The 12,532-nt window shown below is 50.3% G+C and overlaps 1 protein-coding gene across 1 annotated transcript; it reads right to left on the bottom strand.

The window, feature by feature from the left end:
• Positions 1–5,091: 5,091 nt before the first annotated feature.
• LOC125527612 (protein DETOXIFICATION 16-like) lies at positions 5,092–7,804 on the bottom strand. Its single transcript, XM_087534668.1, has 8 exons — positions 7,513–7,804; positions 6,871–7,415; positions 6,678–6,764; positions 6,515–6,571; positions 6,196–6,434; positions 5,976–6,094; positions 5,760–5,846; positions 5,092–5,662 (listed from the first exon to the last, which is right to left on the bottom strand). The coding sequence occupies exons 1-8, from the start codon at positions 7,729–7,731 to the stop codon at positions 5,603–5,605; spliced, it is 1,413 nt and encodes a 470-aa protein (XP_087390794.1). The 5' UTR covers positions 7,732–7,804; the 3' UTR covers positions 5,092–5,602.
• Positions 7,805–12,532: the final 4,728 nt, after the last annotated feature.

Here is a 12,532-nt window from a genome sequence, read left to right as displayed (position 1 = left end):
GAACTTGATGAAGTATTGCCTCTTGAACCGGTAAATGGCACAACTCAAGAAAATGTTCCTGAGGCACCTGCACCGACTAGAGAGGAAGTTATTAATGATGATCAAGATACTTCTGATCAAGCTCCTACTGAAATTCGAAGGTCCACAAGGACACGTTCCGCACCAGAGTGGTACGGCAACCCTGTCTTGGAAATCATGTTGTTAGACAACAGTGAACCTTCGAACTATGAAGAAGCGATGGTGGGCCCGAATTCCGACAAATGGCTAGAAGCCATGAAATCCGAGATAGGATCCATGTATGAAAACGAAGTATGGACTTTGACTGACTTGCCCGTTGAACGGCGAGCCATAGAAAATAAATGGATCTTTAAGAAGAAGACAGACGAGGATGGTAATGTGACCATCTATAAAGCTCGACTGGTCGCTAAGGGTTATCGACAAGTTCAAGGGGTTGACTACGATGAGACTTTCTCACCGGTAGCGAAGCTGAAGTCCGTCCGAATCATGTTAGCAGTTGCCGCATTCTACGATTATGAAATATGGCAAATGGACGTCAAAACGGCATTCCTTAATGGTTTCCTTAAGGAAGAATTGTATATGATGCAGCCGGAAGGTTTTGTCGATCCTAAGAATGCTGACAAGGTGTGCAAGCTCCAACGCTCGATTTATGGGCTGGTGCAAGCATCTCGGAGTTGGAACATTCGCTTTGATGAGATGATCAAAGCGTTTGGGTTTACGCAGACTTATGGAGAAGCCTGCGTTTACAAGAAAGTGAGTGGGAGCTCTGTAGCATTTCTCATACTATATGTAGATGACATACTTTTGATGGGAAATGATATAGAACTCTTGGACAACATCAAGGCCTACTTGAATAAAAGTTTTTCAATGAAGGACCTTGGAGAAGCTGCTTATATATTAGGCATCAAGATCTACAGAGATAGATCAAGACGCCTCATAGGTCTTTCACAAAGCACATACCTTGATAAGATTTTGAAGAAGTTCAAAATGGATCAGTCCAAGAAAGGGTTCTTGCCTTTTGCAAGGTATGAAATTGAGCTCAGCTCAATGTCCGACCACGGCAGAAGAGATAGAAGAGATGAGTGTCATCCCCTATGCCTCAGCCATAGGTTCTATTATGTATGCCATGCTGTGTACCAGACCTGATGTAAACCTTGCCGTAAGTTTGGTAGGAAGGTACCAAAGTAATCCCGGCAAGGAACACTGGACAGCGGTCAAGAATATCCTGAAGTACCTGAAAAGGACTAAGGAAATGTTTCTCGTTTATGGAGGTGACGAAGAGCTCGTCGTAAAGGGTTACGTCGATGCTAGCTTCGACACAGATCTGGATGACTCTAAGTCACAAACCGGATACGTGTATATGTTGAATGGTGGAGCAGTGAGCTGGTGCAGCTGCAAACAGAGCGTCGTGGCAGGATCTACATGTGAAGCGGAGTACATGGCAGCCTCGGAGGCAGCACATGAAGCAATATGGGTGAAGGAGTTCATCACCGACCTAGGAGTCATACCCAATGCGTCGGGGCCAATCAAACTCTTTTGTGACAACACTGGAGCTATTGCACTTGCCAAGGAGCCCAGGTTTCACAAGAAGACAAGGCACATCAAGCGTCGCTTCAACTCCATTCGTGAAAATGTTCAAGATGGAGACATAGAGATTTGTAAAGTACATACAGACCTGAATATAGCAGATCCGTTGACTAAACCTCTCCCTAGGGCAAAGCATGATCAACACCAGAATTCCATGGGTGTTCGATTCATCACAATGTAACTAGATTATTGACTCTAGTGCAAGTGGGAGACTGTTGGAAATATGCCCTAGAGGCAATAATAAAAGCATTATTATTATATTTCTTTGTTCATGATAATTGTCTTTATTCATGCTATAACTGTATTATCCGGAAATCGTAATACACGTGTGAATACATAGACCATAATATGTCCCTAGTAAGCCTCTAGTTGACTAGCTCGTTGATCAACAGATAGTCATGATTTCCTGGCTATGGACATTGGATGTCATTGATAACGGGATCACATCATTAGGAGAATGATGTGATGGACAAGACCCAATCCTAAGCATAGTACAAAGATCGTGTAGTTCGTTTGCTAGAGCTTTTCCAATGTCAAGTATCTTTTCCTTTGACCATGAGATCGTGTAACTCCCGGATACCGTAGGAGTGCTTTGGGTGTATCAAACGTCACAACGTAACTGGGTGACTATAAAGGTGCATTACAGGTATCTCCGAAAGTGTCTGTTGGGTTGACACGGATCGAGACTGGGATTTGTCACTCCGGATAACGGAGAGGTATCACTGGGCCCACTCGGTAATGCATCATCATTATGAGCTCAAGGTGACCAAGTGGTTGATCAAGGGATCATGCATTACGGTACGAGTAAAGTGACTTGCCGGTAACGAGATTGAACAAGGTATTGGGATACCAACGATCGAGTCTCGGGCAAGTAACATACCGATTGACAAAGGGAATTGTATACGGGGTTGATTAATCCTCGACATCGTGGTTCATCCGATGAGATCATCGTGGAGCATGTGGGAGCCATCATGGGTATCCAGATCCCGCTGTTGGTTATTGACCGGAGAGTCGTCTCGGTCATGTCTGCTTGTCTCCCAAACCCGTAGGGTCTACACACTTAAGGTTCGGTGACGCTAGGGTTATGAAGATATGTGTATGCAGTAATCCGAATGTTGTTCGGAGTCCCGGATGAGATCCCGGACGTCACGAGGAGTTCCGGAATGGTCCGGAGGTAAAGAATTATATATAGGAAGTGCTGTTTCGGCCATCAGGACAAGTTTCGGGGTTATCGGTATTGTACCGGGACCACCGGAGGGGTCCCGGGGGCCCACCGGGTGGGGCCACCTATCCCGGGGGGCCACATGGGCTGTAGGGGGTGCGCCTTGGCCTATATGGGCCAAGGGCACCAGCCCCTATAGGCCCATGCGCCTAGGGTTTCCATGGGGGAGGAGTTCCACTAGTGGAAGGCACCCCTGAGTGCCTTGGGGGGGAGGGAAACCTCCCCTGGCCACCGCACCTAGGAGATTGGATCTCCTAGGCTGCGCACCACCCCCCCTTGGCCCTCCTATATATAGTGGGGGAGAGGAGGGACTTTATACCTCAGCCTTTGGTGCTTCCCTCTCTCCCCATTACGTCTCTCTCTCGTAGTATAGGCGAAGCCCTGCTACTGTGACGCCCTGCATCCACCACCACGCCGTCGTGCTGCTGGATCTTCATCAACCTCTCCTCCCCCCTTGCTTGATCAAGAAAGGAGGAGACGTCATCCGTTCCGTACGTGTGTTGAACGCGGAGGCTCCGTCCGTTCGGTGCTAAGATCACCGGTGATTTGAATCACGTCGTGTTCGACTACATCATCCCCGTTCTTTGAACGCTTCCGCTCGCGATCTACAAGGTACGTAGATGCATCTAATCACTCGTTGCTAGATGAACTCCTAGATGGATCCTGGTGAAACCGTAGGAAAATTTTTGTTTTCTGCAACGTTCCCCAACAGGAGGTGCGCCTACCGCCCTCCTTGATGACGATGCCGGCGCTGCGGGTGCGCTGCCGAGCGGCGTCTCCGATGCGGGCTCGGCCTTGACGCCGAACACCGCCGGCGAGCCAGAGGAATGGGAAGAAGAGCGGGAGGAGGAGTGAGAGGAGGAAGACGAGGAGGAGCCGAACCTCCTGGGCATCCATTGCCCGGCGCTCCGGCGGGGGACCGGGGCGGCCGCCGCGGCAGGGTATGCCAGCGGCGGGTCATTGCCGCCCTCGAGGTACTGGAGCACCTCGTGGAGCGTGTGGCCGGGGGCGCCCCACCATACGCGGCGCCCCTCGCTGTTCTTGACGCTGCCCACCACCGGCGCCCCGTTGGTGGACGCCAGCCGCTGCGCCTACCGGCGCTGGAAGTACGCCGCCCACGACGCGTGGTTTTCGGCGGCGTACTGGGGGAGGGCGCGCTGTCCTCTGTCAGGGACGCCCGCACACGATCAACCTCGGCGGCGAAGATGGCGGGGCTCGTGTCGACGTCGGGCACCGGGGGGATGGGGACGCCCCCGTTGCTGAGCCTCCACCCCGTCGGCCCGGCGCGCATGTCCGGCGGCACCGGGATGTTGGCCTCGAAGAAGAGGTAGGCCTCCCACTCGTGGAGTGAGTGGCGGCTGAAGCCGTTGGCCGCCGCCGCACTGCCGGGGAATCGATCGGCCATTGCTTTGGGCTTGGGGAGAGAGGGAAGGGGATGAACGCCGGCGGACGGGGAGAGAGGCAGAGCTCGGCAGCGGACGGGGAGAGAGGCAGAGTTCGGCGGCTGGTTTGGGCTCGGGCTGGTGTGTCCAGAGGCGAGGGGAAGGCGCTGGTTTTATAGCCCTGCGCCATGTGTACGCGTGGCGGGAGTGGAGGCGTCGCCGCGCCGCTCGTGACGCGCCGCCCGTGAGGAATCTTGCCATTGATTCCCCGCGGGAAACTGAGGCGTTCTAAGGGAAGACCAGGCGCGCGTCGCTGACTCGGCAGGCCCGCGGCTCTTTCGCGCCAAAATCGCTCGCCCCGGCACCCCCGGGTCCCCCAGCGCGCCGGGTTCGGCCTGGGTCCGCTAGCGCCAGTTTCGTCCTGAACCGGCAAAAAAGAGGCTCCTGGGGGCGCGATTGGGCCGATTTTTGGGCGCCGGCACGAAAAAATCACCTGGGAAGGGCCTATTGGGGGCGCGGCTGGAGATGCTCTAACATGCAAGATTTGTCGATAATTTGCTTGTGAATAGTGTAAAATTAGTCATTAGTTGCTGCTAAATGTCTATCTTTCAATGGTTTGGCCCTCCCAACCTGATTCACCATCACTCGGCCCCCTCAATTGATTTTTTCTGGCTCCGCCACTGATGGTAATATTTGGCAGCATTAAAACATGATATTCAGATGCAAATAAAGTCACGTGAACACTTAGCAAGAGAACAGAGAAACAAAGGGTGGTGGTAAAAATGGTCATTGCAGGTGACATTAGAGAGAGGAGAGGAGAGAGGAGAGATATGGCAAGGATTAAACGGTCATTGTAGATGTGAGATTATAGAGGGAAACATGTAAAATTTAAAACAGGACATTTATTCAAACGGACAAATTTAAATGGGTCTTATTACATATGTCAAAGTAAATAAGCATAGTGTCACGGAGCAGTGTATCAAACAACCCTGAAAGGTGGGCCCTGTTCTCTTGAAAGGAGTAGCTCCTTCAAGCTGAACAAAAAAGAAACATCTCACCCCTTCATCGCTTTGCTAAAATACAAGTGAACACCTCCCACTATCGGCATTAACGTCTTTTCCACATTGAATTGTCTTTGATGCCATGTTCTTTCTATAGTTTCCACTTTTCTAGCCATTCTATTCTCCTGTGAAGAAACTAGTTTCGTAAATACCCACACCCATATATACGGTGGGTTCCAGTTAATAAACATTTTTATTATTTCGGTGAAGGAGTGACACATGTTGGAGGTAACATGGCGACGAAACACCGTTTTTTCGACAAATTCTTTGTTGTTTCCTTCTTTCCCTGCACATCTCACTGCCAGGGAAAAATGTGCATCTTGTGTGTGTTATCATGGCGCCAAGTCTAGAGGTAGGGAAGTAATTGAGACCCTATCCCTGGCCTTCAAAGCCTACCAAATTAAGCAACAACACAGGTTAAAAAAAGGGACATGCATGCAGTAAGATGAATGATAAGCCAACAAAACAGATAATATTTAGTCATCTTACTTCTTTATCCCAGTTGGTACGCAGAGTAATGGACATGAACAACACTGTCTGGACGACAAGTGCGCAGGTTATTCCCATCCACAGCCCCTAACATATTTAATATCGAGGTTTCGTCATGTCAAGTGAGAAATACTACAAGTAAAACTGCAGCCTTTTGTAAGTAGCAGTTTATGATGTGGCCATATATAAGGGTAGTAAAATGGTACTAGTGATTACCACTCCACCAAGATGGTACACAAAGGCAAAACATAAAGCCGCTGGGATGCCCACGATGTAGTACGCACTGAGATTGACATAGGAACCAATCTTCTGGAAGCCACAGCCCCTAACAATACCTGCAAAAATATGCTTATTAATAAAGTCGCATATTTCCAGCATAATATTTATAATAATTTGCTTTCTGTGAATTAGCAGCATTTCATTTGTATCTATTTACCTGAAAGAACACATTGCATGTCATCAAACAAGAATGCCACAGCAATAATTGGCATAATTCTGGAAATGTACTCCACCACTTCCTTGTCGTTGCTGTATGCATACCCCCATAGATTGCGCACCAAAACTATAGCAAGAGAAACCGATACGCTTGACACAATACCTAGGACCATGATCACCTGGGTCGCCAAACGGGCAGCATCCGGTCGCCCAGCACCCAGCTCATTTGACACACGGGTGCTACGTACGTAGATAAAGGATTTGATACATATCAGCTTCTAGTTTGTATAATACTTAAAGGTGTATGAGTTTGAGCTGACCTTATAGCTGCACTAAGCCCATATGGGACCCTGAATACCAACGAGATAGTATTCAAACTGCAAGAAATTCAACTGCATGTTACTATCAAAAAAGGGAAACTAGCAAACCAAGTAGTATGAAATGAAATAAGCCATGCTTGAATATGTCGCCTCACGGCCTCACCTGATTGACAGTACTGATGCCTCAAGTTTAGGATTTGGAAGAAATCCGGAAACAAGTACCAGGAGCTCAAACGACCACCACTCCCAGCTGCTCGTGTAAAAATATATGTATGTCAGATGGAATTACTTAAATCAATCAACTGGAGATGGCAAATTTGCACTTGCGACATATAGCATATAGACATCAAACTCACCAAACCATGAGCGCAGATGGGACGGCAAGCCTCAAGAAACCGAGGATGTCGCGAAATGCCTCCGTCGACAACCCCGTCCATGTGCTCTTACAAGACGGGGAGAGCCTGATGTAGAGAGCCAAGATGGACACATTCGTGAGGTAGGAGATTGTATTGGCCAAGGCAGCACCCTTGTTGCCCAGACCAAGCTTGTAGACCAGCAGCCAGCAAACCAAGATGTGGTTCAGTGCTGTGACGCCCGAGCTCAGCATCACCGGTAGGACCATGTTCTGCGTCTGCAGGAATCGGACATGGCACTGCAGCGGACCATAGACAAACAACGACGGAATCAACCATCGGATGTAGCTCCCTGCTTCCATGGCAATCTCATGGTCCTGTCCAAACAACAGAAGGATCTGACCGGTGTATTCCCAGATTACGGCAACCACGACGCTCACCGGAGTGAGCACAACGATTGCCCTCTGCTTGTAGATGCCAAGAAGATGGTGCTGCTTTGCTCCAAAGGCTTGCCCACACAGCGTGTCCAAGCTGCTCGACATGCCGGACTGAAATTCAATGCAAGCATTCAAGTTGATGATGATGTCCAGGAGGTCCAATTAAATTGGTGCATCGATCTATTGAAAAGGGAAAATATTGTCATACCAACAAGCTGAAGCCAGTTACACCGGCGAAGGAGGTTGCGATCGAGGCACTTGAGAGAGCGAGTTCGCCGAGATGACCCACAAACATGACAGATATCATTTGGACCACATCCTGTAGGAGGCTTCCGACGATGAGAGGCCCGGCAAGGTACAACTGCTTCTTCACCTCAATCACTACCAGGCTCTCCTCTCCTGTCTTGTCAACAAGGGGCTCCTCCATGCTTGGAAGTTGAAACTAAGGTATCTAATCTAGGTGCTGATTTGCCGGTGAAATGAAGGGATATTTAACATGTACTATGTTTGAGCATGATTGGGATGATTCAGAGAACAGCAGGCAAGTGGACTAAAAGAATCTCTATTTGAGACAAAAGGAGGCAGCCAAGTAAGTGGGCTAAAAGAATCTCTATGAGAGACAAAGGAGGCAGCCAAGTTGAAACGACTGATGGAATAACTTTACTATCCGACAAACTATAGTGAGGTGCACAATTAACAATACATGCTCAAGCAGAACAAGATTGCCATTTCTATGTCTTCTTGCTAAATGTAAGTGCACTTAGATGTGCAATACTAATCAGCATGTTGAAAGTTAGACATATATGCCACGTTAATGATACCTTTTGCCCACTAGTTGTCACTGTCACACCTTTTGAACACATCAATAATGATAGCTATCTACAAAATTCGTTCTTATTTTATTCTGGTGTGCCTGACCAACTCACGTGCTCTGACCTACATCATACATATGAGAAGGGCATTTTCAAATATCCAAGGCCATTAGCGAATCAATTGATTAGGACCCACAAAAGTAAAAAAATCATAGTGGCATCTTGATTCCATTGGAGTTAGGTGGATATACAGAACAAAAGCTCCTATGGTGTTCTTCAAAACCAGACACTGCTTAGCTGATTGTTCAAAGGAATAACTGACCCAAATTGTAAACATATGTGATAAGTGTCACATGTGTGACACGAAGCAATCCGGTCTTGATGTTTCTTACAACTAAAGTTGTTATCTAAAGAGAAAAAAACTAATCCAAGAAAAAACTGAAACTTGTCATCCGAAAAGAAAGTTGTCATGCTTGACAACTAAAGTTGACATCCTCACATCACAAAAATTGCCATAAAAAACGTTTGGAATTGCCATTTGTTCGTGGCACACGTATGGCACTTATCAGGGTTCATTGTAAATTCAGTCACCTGGTCCCTAGCCGGTCCGTACGATTATCGGTGGCAAAATAGAAAAACAAACGTGAACTGTTGAATTTCTTCTGGATTCGTACGCAAAATAGAAAGCTAACAACGCATGCTTTGCTGTAAGATGATCGAGTCCGAGCCGGAGAAGGAGTAGAAAACGAGTCCTGCTCATGCAGTCGTGTCTCGCTGACCAACCTCATCTGGACTGTATACATACACACAATAGCTAAAGAAGATGAAGACATGCCTGCGCCTCCTATTCTTTTCCCGGACGATGTGCTCTTCGAGGTCGTGATGCACGTCGACGTTGCCGCCCTGTTCCGGTGCGCCGCGGCATGCAAGAGGTGGTGCTACCTCATCGCCAACCCCTCTTTCCTCTGCCACCGCTGGCCCGAGGGTGCATGCCACCCCTCTGCCCTCGTCGGCTTCTTCACCCAGCAGCGGTGCCAAGCAGGAGATCAGGATGATGACCCGGTGTTCGTCCCCACGGCACGATCCGCGTTCGGCTCGGGCCGCCGGTCCCTCACCTCATTTGTCCGCAGCACTGCGGCCGGCCTCTTGGACGGTGCCAAGCCGCTCGCCACCAACAGGGGCTTCCTCCTAGTGCGTCTGGCCCCGGTCCTCTACAGCAGCAACCTGGATAGCATTCGCCTGGCCGTGTGCAATGTGCTCGCTGGCAAGTGCGACGTGCTCCCACTGCTGGAGAATAGGTCTTCAGCCGGCATCTGCGACGGCTACGCCATCCTGACCGGCGAACCACTTGACCCGCTTCTTCAAGGTGCTGGCCATGGTCACACGGCCATGCATGTATGGTATAATAATATCTCTCCTTGGTCACACAGAGGCTACATCTTGGCTACAACCTCACGAGTCACGACCTCATTTTCATCACTCCAATTGAACATCTCTTACATTCTTAAGAAGTTTCTCTCCACTACTACCAATTCTCTCAACATGCACACACCACACTCCACGTCATCATCCATGACACGTCAGCAGTTCAATTCCAAACGGCAGCCTATCCTCTAACCAGCCCTCTTCCACATCTTCATTCATGCACACTACTGTTGTTTGACTGCTCACCTTCGGTGTATGACTGTTCTCCTTGCATCTGAGTTGAACCCACCCTTAATTCTCCTCCAATCAGACTCCAAGGCAATCTTGTGATGGTTGCTTTCCAACACGTAGACCTGAACCAAGGCTGTTAACCTTCTCACGTGGAAGCTTGGTGGGGTCATGCTCTGTTCGGTGCTCAGATTTACCCCCCCCCCCCCCTCTCTATCTCTCGCACACTTTTGAAGATGTTGTGGTACGACTAAGATTACGCGTGGCAATCTTAGGCTGTAAACCAAACAAGCCCTATATTACTGCTGGTAGAGGGTCTTCTATTCTATTTATTCTATTTTATTTCGTCACTACTATTAAAGGGGAGTGTAATGTCGACGTGATGGGTTTAACCGCGTGCTCCTGTATGTGACGCCTGCGTGCGTCAAACGGGCTGCACATTCGCACATGCGCGATCCGACTCGGCAGGCCCATTTAGTGAAACACTGTGGAGGGAGGTGCACTGTAGCAGCATGGTACCGTATCAAACCGAAAACTGTTACACCCGCTTCACTGTAGCGAACCAGTTTTAAATAGGGGGCAAGTGCCAGGGTTGACGAAGGGCGTCGGAGGAGTGGCATGTCCTGGGCCAGCAAGAGCGCCTCCGGGCTGCACCTGGTTCTTCTTCTGGTTCCAATTGGTGGGAGTGCCGGATGGTGCAGGAGCAGCAGGTCGCCCTGCGGGCTAAGGGGCCATGCATGGGGCAAGGGGAGCAGGGGGCACCGGCGAGGCGCGAGAAGAGCCATCATGGACGGCTGGAGAACGCATTTAGAGAGGCGGCGATCTTCTTGGAGAAGAGTACGTGCGAAGATGAGGCCGGCAGGATTAGTGGTGAGAGTGGCAAAGCAATGGTCGAACTCATCGATCAACCCATTGATAAAGGCCAGGCGCACCTCTTGGTCGCTGCAGCTCGTCGGCCATGCAGTCGAGCTAGCTGGAACGCCGTGACAGAGAGGCAGGGGCGGGTTGTTGTTATCAGATGAATACCAAAAATTTGTTCATATGTGTACTATAGCTATAATTTGTTATTCATGACAAAAATAATACAACGAGTATCCAGAAGGTGATTCGTGCTGCCACTAGTACAGAAAGATAGCCTCGCCGAAGGTTGTAGAATTCGGACTTGGCGAAGAATTGGAGCTGGAGACAGTTGTCGAGGAAGAGGTTGTTGATCAGCGTCCATGCTTGCTCGGCGGAGTCTGCGGGCGGGATGATGATCTCAGCCTCTCAGGATGGCCTTGGAGACCGAGTGGTGGAGCCAGGACACGATATTTAATCGATCTGCGTTCACTCAACGTCACCGACAATCATCTCGGCGTTGACGAGGCCATTGATGTGATCAGTGAGGTCAAGCTTGCGGAAGGTGATGTTGAAGTGCGTCTGCCAGATAAGAAAATTGGTTTTCCCGAAGTCAAGCACAATTGGAATGTGAGATCATATGTCTAGGGTTCCGGAAGGTGATGTTTAGAGAAGTCAAGCACGCCCTGAGAGGGAGGCGCCGCTGGAGATCGCCATCGTGGGAGGGAAGGTAGGAGCAGCGTAAGGTTGTTTAGGTTTCTACGATCAAGTCAAAGCTGATACTTTGGGAATTGCTCAGCGCATTGTACTATATCTGAACTAATCTCTAGACCTGATCACGGCTTAAACAAGCTACAGAATCTGTACAAAGTTATAATCGTGAAGAGATAGGATTGTTAGGGAGAAACGCATGCGATATGGAGTCCATCGTTATCTTCTTTGACACGATGATGTGTACATATATATACGCACAGGTAACTACCTCTCCATCGGCCGATCGCTCGCACTACCCCGGGGAGATCGCATACATACTTCACAGCTAAAGAAGATGGAGACCATGGTGGACGACGTGCCATTGCTCTCGGACGATGTGCTCCTCGAGGTCCTGGCGCGTGTGGCTATGGCGGACGTCGCCGCGCTGTTCCGGTGCGCTGTGTCATGCAAGCGGTGGTGTGGCCTTGTTGCTGACCGCTCCTTCCTCCGCCGCCCCTGGCTAGAGGAGGCGACCCACTCGTCTGCCCTCATCGGCTTCTTCACCATGCAACGGTGCGCTCAAGGAAATCGGGACTCCAGATACAAGGACTGGGCCGACCCGTGCGTGCCGCCGGTGTTCGTCCCCGTGCCGCGGTCCGTGCTCGGCCCCAGCCGCCGGTTCCTCACCTCCTTGGTCAGTGGTACCGCGGCCGGCCTTTTGGACGGCGCGAGGCCGCTCGCAGCCCGCGGGGGCTTCCTCCTCTTGCGTCTGGGCCAGATCATCTACGGCCGTGCCGACAGCATCTGCCTGGCCGTGTGCAGCCCGCTCTCCGGCACGTGGGACGTTCTCCCCCCGCTGGAGAACATGTCATCGGCCAGCATGAACTACGCCGTCATGACTGGCGAGGACTGCGGCTCCTAGAGCAGCCTCTTCAAGGTGCTAGCCATGACCCATGAGCATCAACGTCTACGACCGGAAGAAGCTGCATTGCGACCTGCGCATACTTACATCCCACGAGCCGACAACCTGGACGACACACACGGAGTGCTTCAACGGTGACTTTGGGATCGGCTGGCAGCACTGCCCAGACGCGGTGGCGGTGGTGTGCGGCGGCGTGGCGCACTGGCTCTTCACGTGCATAGATTACAATGGCAGGTCCCAGCTTTCCACCATTGATGTGAGCGCCGAGAGCAGGCGCCTCGCCTTAACAAAGCTCTCATTCCCGCCGACGA

The sequence above is a fragment of the Triticum urartu genome, chromosome 7A (assembly GCF_056163025.1).
Source record: "Triticum urartu cultivar PI428250 chromosome 7A, HENAU_Tu73, whole genome shotgun sequence".
Lineage (NCBI taxonomy): Eukaryota > Viridiplantae > Streptophyta > Magnoliopsida > Poales > Poaceae > Triticum > Triticum urartu.
The sequence above is the reverse complement of the archived record's forward strand: the minus strand, read 5'-3'. Positions and strand labels throughout refer to the sequence as shown.